The 20,789-nt window shown below is 45.8% G+C and overlaps 1 protein-coding gene across 3 annotated transcripts in view; it reads right to left on the reverse strand.

Annotated features, from left to right (window-relative positions):
• Window positions 1–579: 579 nt before the first annotated feature.
• Window positions 580–20,789, reverse strand: part of LOC138526856 (uncharacterized protein ZSWIM9-like) — a 115,842-nt gene continuing 95,632 nt past the window's right edge. For all 3 annotated transcript variants that reach the window (XM_069637616.1, XM_069637627.1, XM_069637609.1), the window contains exon 3: window positions 580–2,785. In XM_069637616.1, the coding sequence (XP_069493717.1) occupies window positions 874–2,785 (1,912 nt within the window). In that variant the 3' untranslated portion in view covers window positions 580–873. The remainder of the gene's footprint in view (window positions 2,786–20,789) is intronic.

The raw sequence follows: 20,789 nt of genomic DNA on the forward strand, positions 1-20,789 counted from the left end.
TAAGTTTCTCGGGCTCTGGGAAACGTAGAAAGAAAACTGCAGCATATTTAAATACAACAACGTTGTATTTATGTTTGCTGTGGCTCCAGCTTTCAGTCTCCTGGGCTCCCCCGACCCGGGTTTTAGTTCCCAAAACAGGTGAAACTGTTGGACATTAGTGTGGACTTTTACACCCTTCCAATGTACAGTGTGTGCCATCTATTGTAGTTGGTTCAGGCTTCTTATTTTCAACAGTATTTTTTTCCGAAAAGGACAAGACCTAGGATCAGTAGCTTTGAAACCAATTTACTGGAATGCTCAGGTGGTCAAATAAAATTCTTGATTTTGAAGGCTACGAACAAGATATTGCCCTGTACAGATTACAAACCATTCTTTCCCAGAACTTTGTTCTACAGCAATTCGCTTTACACAATAGATACAAATTCAGAACCCATCCCAGAAATGTACATGCATTCCAGTTATCTTCACAGAGTGATGTTGATCCAATAAGACCTACCTCATATTTTGATCATGAATGTCCCATTTTCAAACTCCACACACTCATTGCCCGATTAGAAAAAACATGAACAGGATACAAAGTTACTATCTCAAGTTTTTTATTTTTTTTATCTAAATCAATTGGTTACCCCGTAGAGCATCGCTTAATCTGCTGCTCTAAAATGCGAAAGAACAAAGACTAGAAAAAATGTGAACTACAAATAGAATTAATATTAAAAACGTCTTCAACATTGTCCTTTTTGCTCGTCTGGCTGGATGCAGGCCAGGGACAGCGTTAACATGTGTGGACACCACACGATACATTGTCTAGTTCCTGCATCTCCTCCTCCCAAAATGAAGGGCGGATTATCAACTTCTTATAAAAACAAACACTGGTCATTGTTGAAGGGTTTTGATAAGGGACGACTTGTTCTTTTGCAGAAGGTTCACATCGAACAGCGTGTCACCTGTCCGGAAGCGAATTACAAAGAGGTGACGGCACGGAAGTTGACTCGAAGTGTGGAAAAGGCAGCTGCAGGTGGTTAACTTCTGGTCAAGAAGGAATTTGGATGTCCCATCTCCTAGAGTGTAGCCATCATCTGTTCCTTGGATGCTGTAGGAGCCGTTGCCAGCAATGCCAAGCTCTCTCTCGATCAGTCTAGCTGGTTCAGGATTACAGACCGAGCGGTAGCATGCTGCAACCTCCTCTCCATTTAGACATTCCAAGTCCACCTTTGGCGTCTGCATAGCCACTAAGTCTAGGATACACTGGCCTAGTGTGGGTGATGGGCTGAGGCCAGAGACCAGCTTCTGTTGGTGTTGTCTGATTAGCGTGTTAGTGCCCTGCTGAGTCTCAAGCCCCCAGCATGCCACCCACATCTTACGACATGGGTGCCAATGTTCATGGAAGTACCTCATAAAGTCACAGGAGAAGGACACCTCCATCCGCTCCATTGTTTGGGTATATGCTTCAGGAGAACTTGAAGAAGCCAAGTCACAGAGGAGGGGCCAGGACTTCTCATCTTGTGCTGAGCCGATCTCCTGGATCTTATTCAACAAGGCCCCAAGAACCTCCAGGCGACAGATCTGAACACGGGCGCTTGGCAGAAACTCCTGCACCACCCCAGGCTCTGGGACCCTCACACCAACAGTCACACTCCCCACCTTGGACGTAACCTCTGGTATGCTCTGGGTTAGTGACAAAAGAGTGAAACGGAGCAGGTCAGGTGTCCCTTTGCGGGCCAAACAGAAGGCGCATTCCCTGCCCCTGCCATTGGCATCCACACAAAGGAGTGTGAAGAGAGCAAATTCCTCATTGAAGCCCATCATTCGGTCAAATATAAGTGTCTCTGGAAACCGCTGGCAGAGGGACCTCATCAGCGAAGTTTGGAAGAACACAGTTTGGATTATGGCATTGTTCTTTACGAAGACCACCTTCACTTTAGATGTGGGATCACCAGCGAAAAGCCCATTCAGTGCCTGGAAGGTATCCTTGAGGTCAAGGTCTCGGCCTTTGCAGGACGCAAGCAGGCGTCGGATGTCGTGGTCCCCGAGAAACTGCTTGGCCGCCTTTTTACTAGAGCGCACAGGTCTAGCATTGCGGCGGACAGCACGAGCATTGCGGCGCACAGCCTGGGAGGCATGGCGTACAGCAAGGGAGGGGTTCCGTACAGCAATGGAAGGGTTCCGTACAGCAATGGAAGGGCTGCGTACAGCAAGGGAGGGGCTGCGTACAGCAAGGGAAGGGCTGCGTGCTGCCAGAGAGGTCTGTCGATTGGCCAGCGAGGCCTGGCGCATTGCTTGGGCAGCCTGGCGCATGGCCTGCGAGGCCTGGTGCATACCCTGAGAGGAGAGGCGTACAGCTTGGGTGGTACGGCGCATTACCCGGGAGTGGTGGACAGCTTCGGGAGTAGTCTGTATGGTCTCAGGAGGGTGCTGGACAGCCTGAGATGTATGCTGGATCACAGGAGCGGGCTGATGGGTGGCCTTGGAAGGGGAGTGGACTGCCTGGGAAGTGGGCTGTGCTGGTTGGGAGGGGTAAGGCATTGACTGTTGCGGATTATGCATGGACTGGGCAGAGTTGTGCATCATTGGGGCAGGTTGGCTGATGCCTTTAGAGGGCTTGCGCCCACGTTTGGCAGGCTTACGCACAGTCTGTTCAAGAATATGTCCCTTTCTGAAGTGATGCTTGAACTCAATAGGACACAGTAGATGGTTGTGCACAAACTTGCACTCTGCAATAACCAGGCCGTCATTTCTCTGATTGAGTCGGACAGCAATGGAGCTTGAACACCTCTTCTTCCCCTTCCTGTGAAAACAAAAGGAAAAAGTTTTAAAATCAAATCACTTCATTATCTAATGTGATAATTAAGTTGTAAGCACAAACGCGAAAAACATTTTTGCAATTTTAGGATTTTTTTGCACAATTATCCAACCTTATTCAATAAAGCTGCACATGTCCAAGTGTTTTTTGCAGAAACTATTCCTCGATTTCCAGAGCTGTGTTTGTGGGTGTAGCAAAACACCTTAGTGCCATTCACTTCAATTCCTCTTCCGTCAACCAATATCGTGCACTGCATGACCTATTTTGCACACAAGCTCTTCAAAGATTTAGCTTCAGCTATTTTACTTAAGAAGAAATCTTTACAGGATTTCACGACCTCCCCATCCAAGATGAAGATAAATATAGGATGGCGATTTCATGTGCAGTGCACTTCACCTATGAAGGGCACAACCAGTCGGTCAATCACCTCAATGGAAGAAGCTGCCGCACTGATGACTCCTAATGCCTTGGCACGCTCATCTAACTTCACAGAACACTAGAATGTCTCCCCTCAAGAATGTGGTCTAGGGTCAGAGGTCGCTGCGAGGAAAATGAGTGGAATGGGAGCCCAATCTTCCCATAGCATGGTGGCTTCTTGAATGAAGAAAAATCTGTACTTGGTTGCATGTCAAATGCTTTCTTGAATAGATTCCTGGTGTTGACAAAAGAGAGAGAAAGAGAGTTTTTTTCTCTCACCCCCACCCCCCTTTACATATTTGCCTGGGTTCAGCGCCTTATCTCAGTGAAATTCCGCACTCCTCATTTCCCTTTGCTGCCTTTGAACAGCCCTCTGTTTCTAGCAGTTTGCACAGTGGGTTGCGATGGGCAACGAATACAGATGCAATATTTAAGTGTAATCAAATGTGTTGTTTTGTCTTATACTACAACTTTCACTGGACTATAGGGAGGGTTGGGGTAGGTCGGCTGGATGCTCTTCTCAAAACTGATAAGTATGCCTCATTAACCTTGACAGCAATTGCCTTATGTACAATTGCTAGCAGAGATTTATTTTCAATGCACCTTAATTGGGTATCTTTGGCCCAATTGCTTCATTCCAATCGATCAAAGACTAAACACTCCAGAATGCATTTGTAGTCACGAAGACCCAGTAGTGTGTAGTTGGGACAAGGTTGACTTGGAGTCCCCTGCACTTTATATAGTGAAACTGAAACAATATGCAGCTTTGCCATTGTTGTACATTAGTTTTGATCTATACTGAAATGCTAAAAAGTGTCTCCTGACGAAGGCTTGGACAAATAGCCATTATATATTTGCACAGAACCGCTTAAGGTCCATTTACTGTACTCGGCTTCTTTGCTAGACTCCCACTACATTGCAGGCCATAGGGTGATGGTGACCATGTGACATTGGTCTTTATTTAGCTTTCCCCTCAAGTAATCTTTATTGTTGCAAATTAATCTCATAGCGGTCAAAGGTTTCGGAAACAATTTAATACAATCTAGCTTTGATTTAATGGATAAATCTGTCCAACTGGTTAAATGACTTTACGATCCTTCAGGATAACATTCTGCCTAGAATCAGTGTTTCTTCCATTTTGCTTTTGGAATATTTTCTTGCGTGTTAGTTCATGGGGTGCTTCGACCATCTACAGTCTACACCAACATTAAAACTATTAGCAGAGCATTATTATTGGCTCTGTTCTGTATCCGAGAAGCAACTTAGTCTTGCAAATAAGTACAATAAATGTGTTTGTTGTGAAGAGATCATGGTTCTAAAAACGACCCTGAGAAGTGCTCTTCTACAGCGGGTTCAGCAGAAGAAGAATTCAGACTTGGGCTGGACACAAGTGGCTTATTGAAAGCGGTTCTAATTCTGAAGCCCACAGAGACAAGCAAACAATCTTTAAGAACATGGATCCGGTCATGATCCGAACATGTGACAGCACCTAGCTTTTACATGCCCTTCATGAATGTAAACATAAAATGGTTTCATTTCTACCCTGTCCGACCAACAACTGCTCTTTTAAGAATCTCACATTTCGAAAGTGGGTTGCTGCTGGACTAGACACCATGAATTGCAAACAAAAGGGGTTTAGTGTTACCCTTTGAAAGCACCAATTATACTATACCTTCACTCGAAGTCTGGGCTCTACGATTACTTTTCTACAGATAATCTCTCCTACCACTCAGGAGCCAAACAAACTGAGACCAATCCCCACCTTATTATGGCATTAGAATCCTTCTCACCCACCTTAAAAATGTATGGGGAGTAAACCTAGCTCCCAGTTTAAGAAACATAATTTTGGATAACGATTGCTCTTCCCCGCCCATACAATTTTCCTCAGGTTTTCCCCACATTCATCTATACACATGCAAGTATTGATACAGACATCTGGCATGGCAAACCCAGTTCTCTTCCATGTTATACAGAGTGCAATAGAGCTGATGAAAAGCCTCTACACTACTAGGGCATGCTTGAGCACCCAAGTACATCCGGCAATCACAGCTAGCACCATGCATTGTCCAGTCTAGATACTGCCATCACAGTTAAGCCAAACTGTATATTCCTGAAATATTCTCTCACATTCCACTAAATAATCCCAGTTAAACACGCATCCGAGCTATCACAACCAGAATTCCTACACCCTCATTACCTGTGCTTCTCCCCCGCAAAAATTGACATCTATTGCCAAACCCCCCCACCCCCAACCCTTTTCTTTCAGATTCAAAGACCAATGTCTGGCGACACCCTGGCAGGGTCACAATACGGCACCTCTCAGTCAAGGTCAGGTGCCGTCAGGTCACCACAGTGGTAATGGGCAAAGTACAGATATTAAATAACAAACATATCTGATATTGTTACAGGTAATAAAGGGGGACATCAGTGGCCTAGGCATTGGCATCTCAACTACAGTTTCAATTTGAGCACTGACCTGACCAAACTAACCACATCAAGCCAAGTAAGGTGCTTGGCTTGAAACACCTATTCCTTGTTTATTGTCACGTAATGTTTTTAAGAGATTGGGATTGGAACAGGTTCATTCAGGATGGGGACGTCTTACACAAAAGGGCAGAAATGAATAGACTGCATTACTGTTAATTTTATTCTAATGAAGGGTATGAGACGTTGGGTCATGGGAACGCACTTCTGAGAAATAAATTTACATTTTTCAAGTAGTAACCTTAATGTTCTGAACAACTGAATTCTCCAGTCTGAAGGAAATCTGCTCTAAAGCTTTACCGAGACCCCTATGGCCACTAATAACTTGTGAAAGGGCATCTCTTTGGTCACCCCAATCCCCACAATAAAATCAATATGAAGTCTTTCTTGGCCTCCTGCCAACAATGGCAGTCTTCATTGAAGGGGTTGGTGGTAAACGACAAGAGGAGCCTTAAACCCAAATCCCAACTCCTGACAAATCACTTCCTTCATCCCCAAATGATTTTTAAAAAACCAATGCACTTTCCAGAGTACTGAGAGAGCTGGGTCATATTGAGGCATGGCAATCTTTTCACAACACTGAAAGACATTGCACGTTCATAAAGGCTTTCCACTCACGGATGTACTTCTGGTGTGGAAAATAGCCCAATGGTCCTCATACCCTAGTGGCGACTACAGACAGGAATGGAAGGTAGATGAAACTATACCTGGCCCCGGCACAGAAATTGATCAGTCTATGGATAGCTACTTTACAGAAAATATGATAGCGGATATGATAATTAACATCATTTGAGATTTTGTTGTTTGGATGGGTGTGGGGCAGAATTTGATTTAGCGGTGCTGCAGCTCACACCAAAACTAGTAAAAATGGAAAAAGTCTTGAAGCATTAGTTTGGGAGAAAGAACTGTAGTATATCTCAGGGTACTTTCAAAGGGGTTATAGAGATTTAAATGGTCAGGGTAAATCTTGGAGGCCTTCTACCTATCAAAACAGACAAAACACTCATGGGAACCCGAAAAGAATGTCCTCTTTCCCCTTTAATCTTTGTTGTGACTATGGAACCATTGTCTCGAATAATCCACATGACTGATGGAAAAATGGATAACAATTTAAAGGGCTTAATTATAAGTGGATTATATTTTGGTTTCCATGTCCAACATCGATGGAAGAGTTGAAGACAGTTAAGAATGTTTCTCGATTAAGGAAAGAGTTTCATAAATCCATGGGGTGGATTTATTTCAGAAACCTTTAATAGAAGCATATCCATTTCAGTGTTTCCATTGGCTATTTAAGGAATAAGTGGACTCCATCATTTGAAGATTTGTATCATTCCAATTTCTTGCTTTAAAATATTTAAGAGGATATGGAGAGATGGGAGAAGTATTTTGGGATAAGAATAGCAACAATTAGAGATTTCCAGGTTTTTATGCCTTAGTATTGCTCGAACAGTAAGTTCCCCCAACAGCTATAAATAAGCTCAGATTGAAAATTCGTAATTTATTTGGGCTGGTCAAAAACTAATGGTCTGCAAGGACAGATTACTAATTAATACTAGGATTTGTTGTGTGGTACCTTCTAATATATGCAAGCACATAATGCATGCCTCACAACAAGCACTTGCCACAGACTAGTGATAATGGACTTTTGGCGAGAAAGAAATGGTGTGCTGTACATATCTGGAGGCCTGAGGTGACAAGTGACTTTTAATGTATCATTAGTAGCTTGCAAATGAAAATGGTTTACCTCTGTATAATGGCTCCGATCTAATTTTGGACTGGAGGGGAAATGCCTGTTCTATTCACTGGATAAGTCCTCAACAGGTGGTTACTCAAACCCATCTACATAGTCTCTCCCCCATGCCCCATTTAGGGTAGAATAATTCAGGCACTCTGCTCACTACCTCCACATTTGTATTGTATTGGGATAGCGCTTTAAGGATGTAGAACATGGGGCTGAGAACACTAAAGAAAGCGGGTCTTTTTCTCCAGACTGGATAAATGGCACCTTTGGATCATGGGAGAGGGGTGGTCTATCTCAGTTATTTCATCAGTGATCCATTAACCTTGGTAAACTGTAAAGACCATTTTCCTCTAAGGCAGAAAGAGCTCTTTCATGAAGCACAAATAAGGCACTGGATTTCTAATCGAGAAGTTGGATTAGCTGGCCTGCCGACCCCCACGATCTTGCAACTCACGTGAGGAATGGTACCAAAAGGTTATAGTCACAAAGCGACAGAAAAACTTGCTTGTATTGTTTATTGGAAAGGGCGTGGGGAGGTTCTGGCCACAGACAACAACTCGAAGTAGGAGTTGAGTGACTCAAAGCATTCTCAAGTTGCATTTCCAAAAGAGAATGCACACCAAACACTCAGAGGGTATATGTGCTAGACATGCTTACACAGCATGGACCTCTCGCTCCCATGGATTTTGGGAGGAAACCTAGGCAAAGGGGGGATTTGGCCAACAAGTGAAGCACAATTATTCTGGAGAGAGAAGTCTTAGCATACATACAAGCTGTAGCCAGAATATCACTACCTCCAACTTAGATAGGGGTCATTCTAGGGTACTCAAGAGGGACCTTATTCAACAGAGGGGGGCTTCAGCTGCTCTACTCACTCAACCATTCACGACTGCCACATTAACATGCGTTTGCTGCTGAAGAAATCAAGAAGGCCCTCAGTAGGTTTATGTTGGTGTTAGGAAGGAAGCACGGTCGTCCCAAACTCCCAGCCCAGCCCAGCCCAGACCCCCCCCCCCAGTGATATGAAACTGAGGTGCATTAGGGGCTAAGGGAGGTTACAGGGAGGAGGGGGGTGCGCGTCTTGCTCTAGTAATAAATGGGGAATCAAAACGCCATCTTAGAAAATAGCAACCATACTGGAATCAATGCTTAGTTTTGCGCTGAAGCCAATGCTGCAGGTCCAAGTCACACATATAGAAATAAAGTGTATGCAGGCAGGCGTTAATAGATTGTAGCTGGGTACCGCTGAGGAAGGCCAGAGTTGCAGAGATTCATAAACCCTTCCTAGCCACATGTTGCCAATATTTCGTATCGCAGAAGGAATGCGCCCTACAAAGCCATGAGGGAGTTGAGATCTTACAGTGAAAAGCGATTGCACGAGAAGGAGGACACAAGCCTCCAACCCTTCCAGCCTCAGCTCCAAGTAATAGCGCAGAAAGTCTCAGCCCCAAGATCTCCGCTATTCCAAGGTACCAGTCAGCCCAATACCACCAACCGTATACCTGACAGGCATCCAATCGATCAGAAAAGATCTGAAACTAAGGATCAGCTGCCTTCACCATAGGTCACGTGATATGTGCTGGGAGGGATAAAACATAACGAGGGTGGGGAACTTTGGTCGGACCAACGTGTCTGGAATCTAGCTGCAGTTTGTTAGAAGCGATGGCCTCCAAGTATCCTCTTAGCCCATGTCTGCAGTACCAAGTGCACATCAGGTTAGAGCGCGTATTTATTTTTCTTCTCATTATTGCCAATCAGTGGTAGCTTTATGCCCAATGACGCGAAACGAAGAACCCAAATGGAAGAAGATGGACAGAAGGGGCTGGGTCCAATGGCCTTGCATCCCTTATGGAGCAGGTAACCTATGCATAGGATCTCCACCAACCAGCCGCGTGAGTTTGCACTTTATGTAAGTTATGTCACTGATGACGCTGTCTGCCTTCATAAAGTGTTTGTGCTGACTTGGAAGAACATTCCGTGGCAGCAGAGTTCTTAGCTGGTGCACTTCTATTTTTGTGGAAATAAAACAGCTTTCCTTGCAAGAGGTGTGCCGAGTTGTATTTTTTTTTTCTGGTGTAGCATGGAGGGGTCTCTCTATAGCACTGTTCGAAGTGGGCGAGAGTTGTGCTCCTCTACTTTTTTTAATTAAGTTTTACTGTTTCTATACTTTTATTTGAAAAAGAAACACCGCAATATTTTAAAATAAAAGTGTAGGAAGAAGTTTTAACTTGCACTTTCAGTGCACTACACTGAACGTTCCCCAACAGCAGGCGCATGCGTTTGGGGGCTTGTTTTGTGCATGGGAGGGGGCGTGGCAATGGGGTTTGTGGGGATCATGGACAGGCCAGCAGGGAACATAGTTCCACTACTTCTTTTTGTGTACTTCGGCCACTGCTCTACAGTAGTTCAAAATATAGAAAATCTTTCAGATGAAGTTTACTGCTCTCCTCAATCGGTTTACACAATAGTTGCAGATCCGGTTGCCCTTAATCGATTATTTCAACAGCTACCCACAAGGCGCTATTAGACAATCACTGTTGAAGAACTAAGTGCTTCAACAATGTATACAAATTTTAAGTACACCCAATGGGAGTCGTAATGTCTGAATGGATAACGTTGAGCACTCATTGGATATGTGGATTACCTTGCATGATAGACACCATAGGCTGTCTTAACCAGATTGTTGGAATTGACTTTTAATGTTCTATCTAAAATTGTAATACATAACCCCATTTTATGGAATTCAAACAGATTTGAGAGGGAGGTGGAGGGGAGGGGGGGGTAGGTTCTGCGCCTTCTTTCTTGTTGCTTTAGAAATGTTAGGCAGACTTTTTTCAACGAAAATTGCTCGCCAGCTCTTTTAGAGCATGAGTAAATATTTCTTTAGTTATACAGTGCACATTTAACGCCAAAGTGTAGACGAAGCATCATCATCCAGCAAAATACCATAAAACACAGAATACATTGAAGCAATAAAATAAACACCTTGACATGAAAAACTAACATTAACAGAACAAGATTTTTCAAAAGCAGGCCAGATCAATAGTACCTTTATTTTATTTTATTGATACAGTTGATAAATCAACTTTTCAATACATTAGTACAAGTCATAAAAAGACTATATGGACCACAAATCCTTCCTGAGTTTGGCTTTTCTAGTTCTAATCTCTTCATCATACACATGCTTGTGCGGCTTCTTTCCCCCCCAACTTTGATTGTCCTTTAAATAGCTGCAAGATGGCAACATACTCCCCATCCAGATGTGAATATTGGGGTCTAAGATGTCTTTTGGATACAATACAGCTGCAAGAAAATCATTTAGGGTGGGGAAGTCCATCTAAACCGGTTACCCTTCACTGAGAGTGCCAGGCCCTTCGTGTACCTTTGCTGGTTATTTTCTACAACCCTCTTTGGCCATACCCATGCTAGATCAAGAATATTATGATCACTCTTTGACTGATCTAACACTTTAAAGGTGGTGAAATTACAAAATAACCCGGTGTCGGTGTATATGTAGTCAATTGTGGAAGTCAGATTGCCTTGACGCCAAGTTATCTGTGGTGGAATATCACCAGGCACCGCACCATTGATCAAATTAAATCACCTCTCATTCATTAGTCTCTTTCATTTCTTCACAGTCTCCTTCAACTTTCCAATTTTTTCATCCACAGAATTCATATTCAATTCACCGGCTATGACAGTGTGTTTTATATTAGGATCTTTGTCAATCATGTTTAGACAAAGCGTCAAGTCTCTAAAGAATCGGCTGTATGAAATACTCAGATGGCTCCAATACAAATTCAGACATACAATTGTTCTGCTTTCTGATACAACCCGCACCAGCTGCATAAAGCTATTTGGCGATGACCTTGCTTCGACTTTTAGACCACTTGAAAGTTTAACAGCGGTTATAAGACCGGCCTTTGGACGACCCCTGGCTTGATTGACTGCCGGTATCAGTATAACTTGATAATTTTCCCAAACAGGAGGTGACTTGAGCCACACTTCTTACAACATAATAATGTCATACTGGACCAGGATAGGCATAGAGGTGGTTAAGTGAGCATGGCCTCGAGAGTTCCAAGAAGCTAAGTGCATATTCTGGTTACTTTCCCTTGTTAGTGAGCTAACATCCATTTGTCCCATTTCCAACCGTGGAGCATGATACCGCTCTTATTTGATTGTTCTTGCCTGTAAAGCATTTTACAGTTAGGGGACTGTTTGTTTCAGTAGCAAACTGTACCTTTCTTTGATTGATGTTTGGATAGATATTAGCTACATTTGGTATTAGTCCCGGATTTAGAAGAAACCCTAGCTGGTATATTTCATTCTTTGCTTGCCAAATTGTGTATTTAACTAAGGCTGACGACATCCAAATTTTTACTACTGATCTATCGTGGTCATGAATGAACTCAATTTGGGATATGTCATCAGATTTCGTGCCCTGTAAGTTTGAAATATTGTGTAGTATATTCAGTACTGAAGATCGATTCAGATCATACAAGCCAAACTCCCCACCCCGGCATTGTAGAATTAGGCTCACATGAGTTGAATCACTACATTTATTATGTCGATTCTTCATGCTGACTTTCATTTCATTTTTCTTATTTTGGGCAGCGAGATTGGCACCAGCAAAAGATGGCCCTGCACCATAGAAAGTGTTATTCTGATGTTTTGTCAGCTCATTTGCGTTGGGGTTATTTGACCCTATTGCATTACTCTTGAGATCACTCACTCCGGTGACATTTGATTTAAAACTGGGTTGATGTCGGGACATAAAGATGCCCATTGATTTTAGAATTTCTTCACGCCTACTTTCCAAGGTCATGAATGAGTGAGCTTGAGACTCATTCACTATATCACCCCCTGATTCTTTCAACTGGCCTACCTGTGAGGGTGGGTATGTTCTTAACGTGGCACCAACTTGTTCAGTTTTTGCTACTTCATCAACCAGGTTGTCTAATGGATCATACCCGAGATCCATTTCCACCAGAGTTCTGTTTTCCTCTACAGCCAATTTTTCCATTGGTGTGGCAGTCTTGTTTCTAGATCTAGCAGTATATTTAGGCACAATGGCTGCACTCTTCTCTTGGCTTCTTTTGTCAGGTAAGGATAACAGTTTAACGAATTGTCTAGAATTTATGTTCTTTTGCATTTTCGTTATTTTCTGATTTCTAGTTTTTTTTGTCAGTAGGTGCTCAGCAGCAGGTTTTTTATCTTTACTAGTAGCGTTGAAGATGTTATACGTCGCATTGTTAGATGGAGGGGGGTGAATTGACTTGCCCTTGAGCCATTTCTTTTACTGCTTTCCCCTTCTCCTCTTGTTCAATTATTTCAATTACACCATCATCTTGCATCACACATCCTGAACCCACCTTCCTTTCATTCACACACAACTTGTTTGTCTCTTCCCCCTGTTGCACGTTCTTCTCATCCACTTTGTCGATGGCAGTATTTCTAATATCTATTACCTTAACTGATTTCTCTTCAGGCGCACATGTACTACTAGTAGCCACATTTCCATTTTTGGATGCTACCACAGTTTTGTTTTCCAATAGCTCTCTTAATAGAAAATTCTGGTCAGTTATTCATGCATCCAAAGTTTCATATAATTTAGCTAATGAAAACAATGCTGTGTTCATAGCTTGTAGCGTTATCTCTGTAGGCATCATCATGTGTGCATTTTGTGAACTTAATGGGGCAAAATTGCCATGCTTTTGTTGCTTTGGGGAGGGTTGTGTGAAAGATATGGACAAAACTGATGATTCCAGTGAAGACTATGGGAACATTAAGAGCGATTGCGATAAATGTTCAGTGTCCACTGGTTCATTCAAATGATCTTCCGTTTTTTCTATCTGCCGGTGGTGGAGTGTCATTTCCTACATGCGTGGCAGCACCTTTCATTTCTAAGTCGTCACCTGGTAGGGGACACGTGTCATCAGGAACATTAGTTGCTTGTATTTGTGTGGGTTCTGTGTGTATTGAGACGTCAGTTGTAGTTTTGGATTTTGCAGGCAATGCATAGCCACCTAGCAAACTAGGTTCGGTAAAAGCAGCTAATAATGAATCTGAAGGCGTGCATAGATCAACTGCAGTAGATCCCGGTGTAATTTTTTCTGGGACTCCTGTAATCGCTTGCACATCAGACAATGGTCTCAAAGTTTTCTCAGTCACCCTCGTGAATTCTCGATCCATCGTAGGCAGACCATCGGAGTAAAACTTCCGAATATCGCTAGTGTGCGACAATGATTTGCCGCGAGTGGAGACACGTGAGGGAGCACCTTGTACGGCCCATTTTGGTGTTGTGTAAAAGTCATACGGGCGGTCAGTTAGCGGTTCCACCGGGGGAATGTTAGTGCGTAAGGTGTATAATTGAACCATTAAAGTTGTTTTTCTAGTATGAAGGTCACAGTGTATTTTACTTGTTAAAGAGCAAAATAACAATAGTATCAACTATGTAATTTCAGTAGTGAGGCTTACCCTCGCAACTCTCAGCACAATCAACCCTTACGAAAAGCCCTTGCTCGAAATGTGCGTCTGCTGGGAGGATGTAGGGATTGCTGGGATGCGGAGGCAGAGCTCACACAAACACTAGAGAGACAAAATAAACAATATTCAGGCAATAGCGCTAAAGCGCTAAGTCTTTGTTTGTTGATAGCAAATGTGCTCCCACGCTTGGACTAGTACCATGATCACCGTAGCAGGAGAAAAATGCTGTTTTCAAATCGCGGAGTCACGATATGTTGCACGAGTAAGCAGAGGTTCCTCAGCACAATCAGCCCTTACTAAAAGCCCTTGCTCGAAATGCAAGTACCTTTTTTAAACTGGTCTGCTGGAGGGCAATTAACCTTTTACGAATTTAAGCTTTGACACGTGGAGTTGCCAAACTGCTCTTCGAAATGCAGGTCGATTACTCCTCATACAACCAACGAACATACAATCCGAATGGTGGTATGACCGGAACGTGGATCTATTTAAAAATAAGCATTGGCAATGACAACAGTTGGGATTTTGTGTAGCATGGGGAGGGCACTTGTAGGCACTGCCGTAGGGGTATTAACTAGCAATCAATGGTAGCAGGTGAAAAATGGTGCGAGTACCTTGGGCATCCAACAGCAGTGCCTGGCAAATGTGTAACACTTAAAAACAAGCCTTGGCAAATCCAAAAGTGTTAGCTTGTGTATAACAGGGCTTCAGTGAAGAACACACAGAGTGCTTATAAATGGAGTGACTGAAGCCAGACCTGGTTAAGGGATTTTTTTATTACACCAGTAGCACATTTAGAGCCCCAATTAAGTCAGTAAAGCTCAGAAGACTGCTTTAAAAAAAACACTGGTAGGTACTTCGAGTGCAACGTTTGATGGTAAGGCTTGATTAAAGTGAGCTGAAAGAGTTCCCAAGAGGTGTTTCGGGCAGAGCAGGGCAGGGATTGTCTGGCAATGGCCATAGATATGTCCATGGGCAGTCAATGGGTGAGCAAATAACCAATTTCAAGTTTTGTGTCCCTCCTTATATGCCATTTCTGTAATCTAATGCAATCATATCACCTTATATGCGGCTCTGCCACCTAAAAGCCCAAACTAATAATCAGATCCTTTTGCAAAACAGTGTTGCTTTGCCGATTTGAGGCAACCATCTCCGTCTCGTGTGAAGGGGCTGAAATCCAGGGAAAGGGGTGGGGTCATTAATGTCATGGAGCCAGTAATGTCCGGAGGGTCCTAGTGGGTAACAATGCATAATTTGGTGCCCATTGGTTGAACGGTGTGGAATTGTATAAGGAACTATCTAACCAATGTTCTGCTTTATAGAGATAGGGATTCGTTTGTTAAACTTGCCTATACCTCAAATAGATATGTTGCCGCCTGTACCTTTTTTATTATTTTTTTTTTTGTTATAAAATCGTGTGCTAAATATTGAGGCCTCTTTTTTTAAAATGCATTTTTAAAAATCTTTTTTTCATTCTACGAATCAGATGAACAAAAATGTGTTCAGATTGATGCATTACAGCAGTGTGGGGGTTAGAAGCGGGACATGGGATTGGTTGGATCCTTCCTGCCATTTTGGAATCAGACTATGCTTTCTCGACCTACCAATTCCCTGCCGGTCCCACTGGGGTCTGCCATAACTCAACTCCATTTTGCATGAAGATTTTGTGCCTGCTTTGGGGTAACCACAAGCTACCGCATTTTGGTATTTCGCCACTACAGCTCCCAAGCTGTGCATGCATCCCAATTTCTTGCTTCCTGCTGACCCCGACTGAAGATATGTGGCTCGTGATGCCCTGCAATCATGGCCCACAAGCAGCAACCGTTGACATCCTTGAATGTATTCATTCTTAACCCAAGTCCCTAGGAGCCGTTGGAGGGATCGGCCAATGGATGGGGTTCATGGGGGTAGGTGGGGGGGGGGGGGGGGTTAAACACCAACTCTTAAACAATAGTAGGGATTGTGGGGCTTTTTTTTTTTAAACACTTAACAGACAAGGCTGGGGTGGAGGCCCTGGGGAATCACTTAACACCAACTCCGGGGCAGCATCATGCAGGTTTATTCCAGTTGCCTTAGTCAAAGTATTCTCTCCTTGGCACTTTCAGAGGGCATGTGCCATTCTTACTGCCATAGAAGAGGGGAAACAAATTCCCAGAAGCGGTGGTGGTTGGTTATCCTCCATATATAAGGGTGGGCTGGTGCTTGGAGGAACAGCGCATGGCACACCATTCTAAAGCTTGTGACAGCTATATTTTTAGAAATACTTTCTGGGCCTTCCCACTGAGCAGTCAATTCCTGAACAGGTGATGAAAAGCAGCTCTACAGAATATGCAATCCATTTCAGCAGCTGAACACACCTCAATGTCTTTACGGTACTTCCTCTCCCCATCTTGTGCTCCTTGACTGACTTTCACCCTGTGTCACTTCCTCGTGTGTGCATATGGCCATCTCCTCTTTCGTTCCGGTTACTCGGTCCATAGTGGTTACGTTTCTCTCTGCCGCTTTCCAGTCTACCAAAAAATAGCCCGATTCTCAAAGTGTAGTCCATGCCCTGGATTCCTCTATGGCAGACTAGTAGTCTTTCCCATGCAGGGCCAGTCTGAACAGCCCTTTGCTCTTATCCTGAGCGGACACGAGGCATCCATCGCAACATCACAGGGAAAACTCATCCACCCCGATGCCTTGTAAGTACTTGGATACTTTCTTAGCAACATTGAATCCATGGAGTCCTTAACATGCAGATATCTTTACACTTTTGGAAAGCAATGGCACCAGTGTCCACAGTGACCACTTTTTGTTAAGTAGAGACCAGGCATCTATAGGAGGCTTCTCTTGGCTACTCAAGAGTGCGGTCCCACCAGGCCGTAAAACGTGTCTGGGGTTGCTGTTGCTACTCTTGTTCAGAAGAACATTGCCTGGCATTTTGGTGCTGCACTGTCCTTGGGCAGGACAACGACTGATATGTAGTGGACATTTCTCTTCTGTGAAAGAATGGTGAGTTAAAGACTCTGGTTGAGACTCAATCCCGGGATATAGGCCGGTAGAGAGACACTCCGAGAACCCCCCCTTATCCACCAAATGTGGCCAACAGCCATCAGTTTTTGAAAGGTCTGCACTGAAAAACAATAGGCCTAATATTGCTGCCAATGCACGCTTATTTTCAGCAATGGCATGCAATCCAAGTAAAAGCTTTCCCATTCCCTGCATCCCAGAGAAACAAAGCACAGATCAGGGTAGCCTTTGGGCTTGCTTCTATGACAAACTACTAGATTGCAGGTTGTTTGCATTGAGCTTTTACAAGGCACACTTCTTGCGAGGAAGCCTCAAAGCACCAGGCTAGATTATATGAAAAGATGCAACTTTAGTGAAGCAGAAGAGTAGTCTCTAAACAGACTTTGGGGAAGAGAGTTCCAGTGGGAAGCACCTCAGGCAGCGAAGATGGACTTGGAAGGAGGGAATCAAATTTACTTGGAGATTTGGGAGGGATCAAGTTAGACATGTAATCCAGCGAGTTAAAGGGCTGTGGACTGGCACCAGAATCTTCAATTCATATCCTTCTCTGAAAGGTAGCCGGTGTTGAGTGAACGTATTCTGGCCAATTCACATTTAATCCAGCAGCAGGCTTCTGGAGTTTTGGAAGCTTGTTAAATTGACATTTCCAATAAGGCTTTTACAGTACTACTGGGGGTGGAGGAAAGGCTGGGTTCTTGTTCAAGGATTTAAAATGGAGAAGAAAGTTTTAATATTTCGTACTGTTTCAACATGAGGTGGTTAGTTAAAAAAAAAAAAAAAAAAAAAGAGGATTTGATGCGAGCCACAAAACCCAGAAAGTGAAGCTTTTAAATTTGATTGGTATCGGGGGCGCTGTTGAGCAGCCGTCAAGATGGCTGCCTAGCTATTTAGCTCCGTGCACAGCCGCTTTTCATCTGAGGACATCTGTGGTCTGAAGTGTCTCTGCGCCTATCTGGTCGACCCTCTGTCCTCCCCATAACTGGGGCTACGTGGCGCCGTGGTCCTGGCACGGATCGGACCCCGGGAGCCGGAGATCTCCGTGAGCAATATCCTCGAGGCTGCTGTGGCGCTCGGTGGCCCAACGTGACATTGTCCTCGGCTCGCGCCGCCCCACTGCTGCCTTCCCTGCCGCACCTCTCCACTGGGCTGCCTGACTGTGGCGCGTATCGCGGGAGGTCTGTGACCCGCGCTGGAGGCGCCGTTGGCTGGGCTGCACCCTCGCTGACACGGCATCCGCAGCTTGGGCCGCGCCCGGCACTGGCCCGATCCGGACTGTCCCCCCGCGCTGCTGCCGGGATCATCTGGCCTTGTTGCGACCGGACTTGCCGGCCGGGGAGCCTGATAGCGGGGGGGGGGGCACTGGTCCGCTCCTCGCCCGCGCCGCTCGGCACCCGGGCGGTGCGTCCCTCCTGGAGGAGCTACACCTTTCTCTTGGCTGCCGCGCTCGCCGGCCGTTGGCCTGGGACTCGCTTTGGAGGCGCCGTGGGCTGGGCTGCGCTCCCGCTGGCCTGGCATCTGTGGCCTGGGCTGCGTCCTGCATCTTCCCGCTCCGACTCGTCCCCCCGCACTGCTGCCGAGACCGGACCTGCTTCTGGGAGTGCTTGAACTGTGGAGCCCTTGTCCGCTCCGCATCCGCACCGCTCTGCGTCTGGTGGTGCCTGACTGGATCCTCGCAGGCTGTGACTCAGGTGAGGGGCTGCTGGGGCTGCTGCGCGCCGGAGCTGCATTGACCCCGTTTCCCAACAACTGCAGGCCTGTGCCTCTCCCCGCGCCGTGCAGCCCCGGCTGGCCCCCGTGCCGCACTGACTGGTCTCCTGCTCTGGGCCCATACCGTGCGGCGCTGCTGCTGCTCCACACCCTGGCGGCCCCCTGATTGCCCCGCTGCCACCTTGCTCCAGGCTTAATGAACCCTAGCTTGTCAGAGCCGTGGCCCACACCTGCACAACCTCCAGTGTGCCCGCCTTGAGCAGGGGGGAGGGGGGAGGGGGGGGCCCTGCTGCGACGCTCTCTACCTGTCACTACACCGCCTGCCAGCTCAGCACTACTACTATGGCACAGCTTTGTGTCTTTACTGGACATTGCCTTCACTGCCCCATGCAATATCCGCCTGTGCACTAGCGCCCACGCTCCTGCTGTCTGTTCTTCCTGTGGTGCTTGCTCGGGGTCTGTTCCGGATACTGTCCTCATCCACTAGGGTGGCGGGGTCTCACTATCCCTGCAGCTACTTTATATTTCCCTGACGCTGTTGTTCCTGCCGCCTCTGCCAAGACTTGTTTGGGCGATTCGGATTGGCGGGCTGGTCCACCGACCTGTGATTCTTTGACTGCGGGACTTGTGGTGGGGCCTCTCCTGCACCTCCACACCGTGTGGCCTCCTGTCTCAACGCTCTTACTCAGGTCTCCACTCTGGCCCCTCAGTGCCCCTACTACATTATCTACGATGTCCAACAGATCTAGGAATACCAATAAAACTGGGGCCATGGACAAATTCGCTAAAGCCACCCCGAGGTCCGACTCGGCCCACACATCAAGCGATCCAGCTGACGACCCGCCTTGCGCCGAGGCACCTGCCACTGACCTCACAGCGATAATGGAATCGATGGCTAGAAACTTTGCAGCCTTCCACGAAAAGCTCAATGACATTAATGCCAATGTAGCATCGCTCAGAGCCAAACAGGATCAGCAGGGGAGTAGAATCACGCAGGCTGAAAACAGGATTGGAACCAACGAAGATAATATATCTACACTCCAGGGCACTGTGTCCACTCTGGTCTCAGACATGAAGGCGGTCAAGGCCAAATGCGATGACCTCGAATCTAGATTGCGTAGAAACAACATACGCATCGTTGCTGTCCCTGAAAATGCGCTGAAGGGTCGACTGGAATCGGCGGTCGAGGATCTCTTGAAGGACCTATTGGGCAATCCAGACAGGTCTCCCTTCTTCACCATTGAGAGGGCCCATGGGGCACTGTCACCGCGGCCTAAACCTGGTGACTTTCCGAGGCCCATCATTGCTAAGGTTTTGAGCTTCAAAGATCGCAACCAAATTCTCCGCCTCGCACGGGAAAGGGGCGAATTACGAATGGACTCGCAGGTGATCAGAATTTTCCCTGACTTTTCCACCAGAGTTCAGCAGGAGCGCCGCCAGTTCCTTGGAGTGAAGAAACTCCTTAAGGAGAGGAACATCCCCTACGCCATACTCTTCCCTGCACGCTTGAAGTTCACGTTCAACAACAAACTATACTTCTTCACGGTGTCATCTGAGGCGGTTAAATTCATAGAGGCACATGTTCCTCTCCATCCTCCTGCTGATGACTCTATGAATAATGAGTGAATCCTATGCTTGCTCTGTGCTGCCTAGATACTATGCCTATATGTAGATCGAGTCCTACCACTCTGTTTGCATCCATGGGCGACCACACCTCTGCATTCACCTTGATACAATGCTCTCCTACGCAGGTTTAATTTCCGCTCTGTACACCCGCTCGCCGTGGAGCAACTGCCATCCCGTCCAGTTTATTCTCCCACACTTACTTCCGTTGTTCTCCGACATGCAGGGCTCCCTTGTTCTGGCTGTAACCCTTGCCCCCTATTCACGAACACGGGGACATGTTTTGCCTCACTGTTTCGCCTGGATTGGGTTGCTGGATCCCTGTGGTACGTGTGTTGTTCCCTGTGCCCCATTGTGTAGGACTGGGGTATTCACGATATGACCGCTAACATTGTTTGTTTTGTAACGGAACCAGCTGGTTCCAAGCGTGCCTCTGCACGGCAACAGCGCACCCCACTGCGATTGCACTGTTCTTGGATATGCCCTTGTTGCGGGTCAGCCCCTGTTGGGCTTTTGGAC

The sequence above is a fragment of the Ambystoma mexicanum genome, chromosome 1q, assembly GCF_040938575.1.
Source record: "Ambystoma mexicanum isolate Mex_15411 chromosome 1q, UKY_AmexF1_1, whole genome shotgun sequence".
Classification (NCBI taxonomy): Eukaryota; Metazoa; Chordata; class Amphibia; order Caudata; family Ambystomatidae; genus Ambystoma; species Ambystoma mexicanum.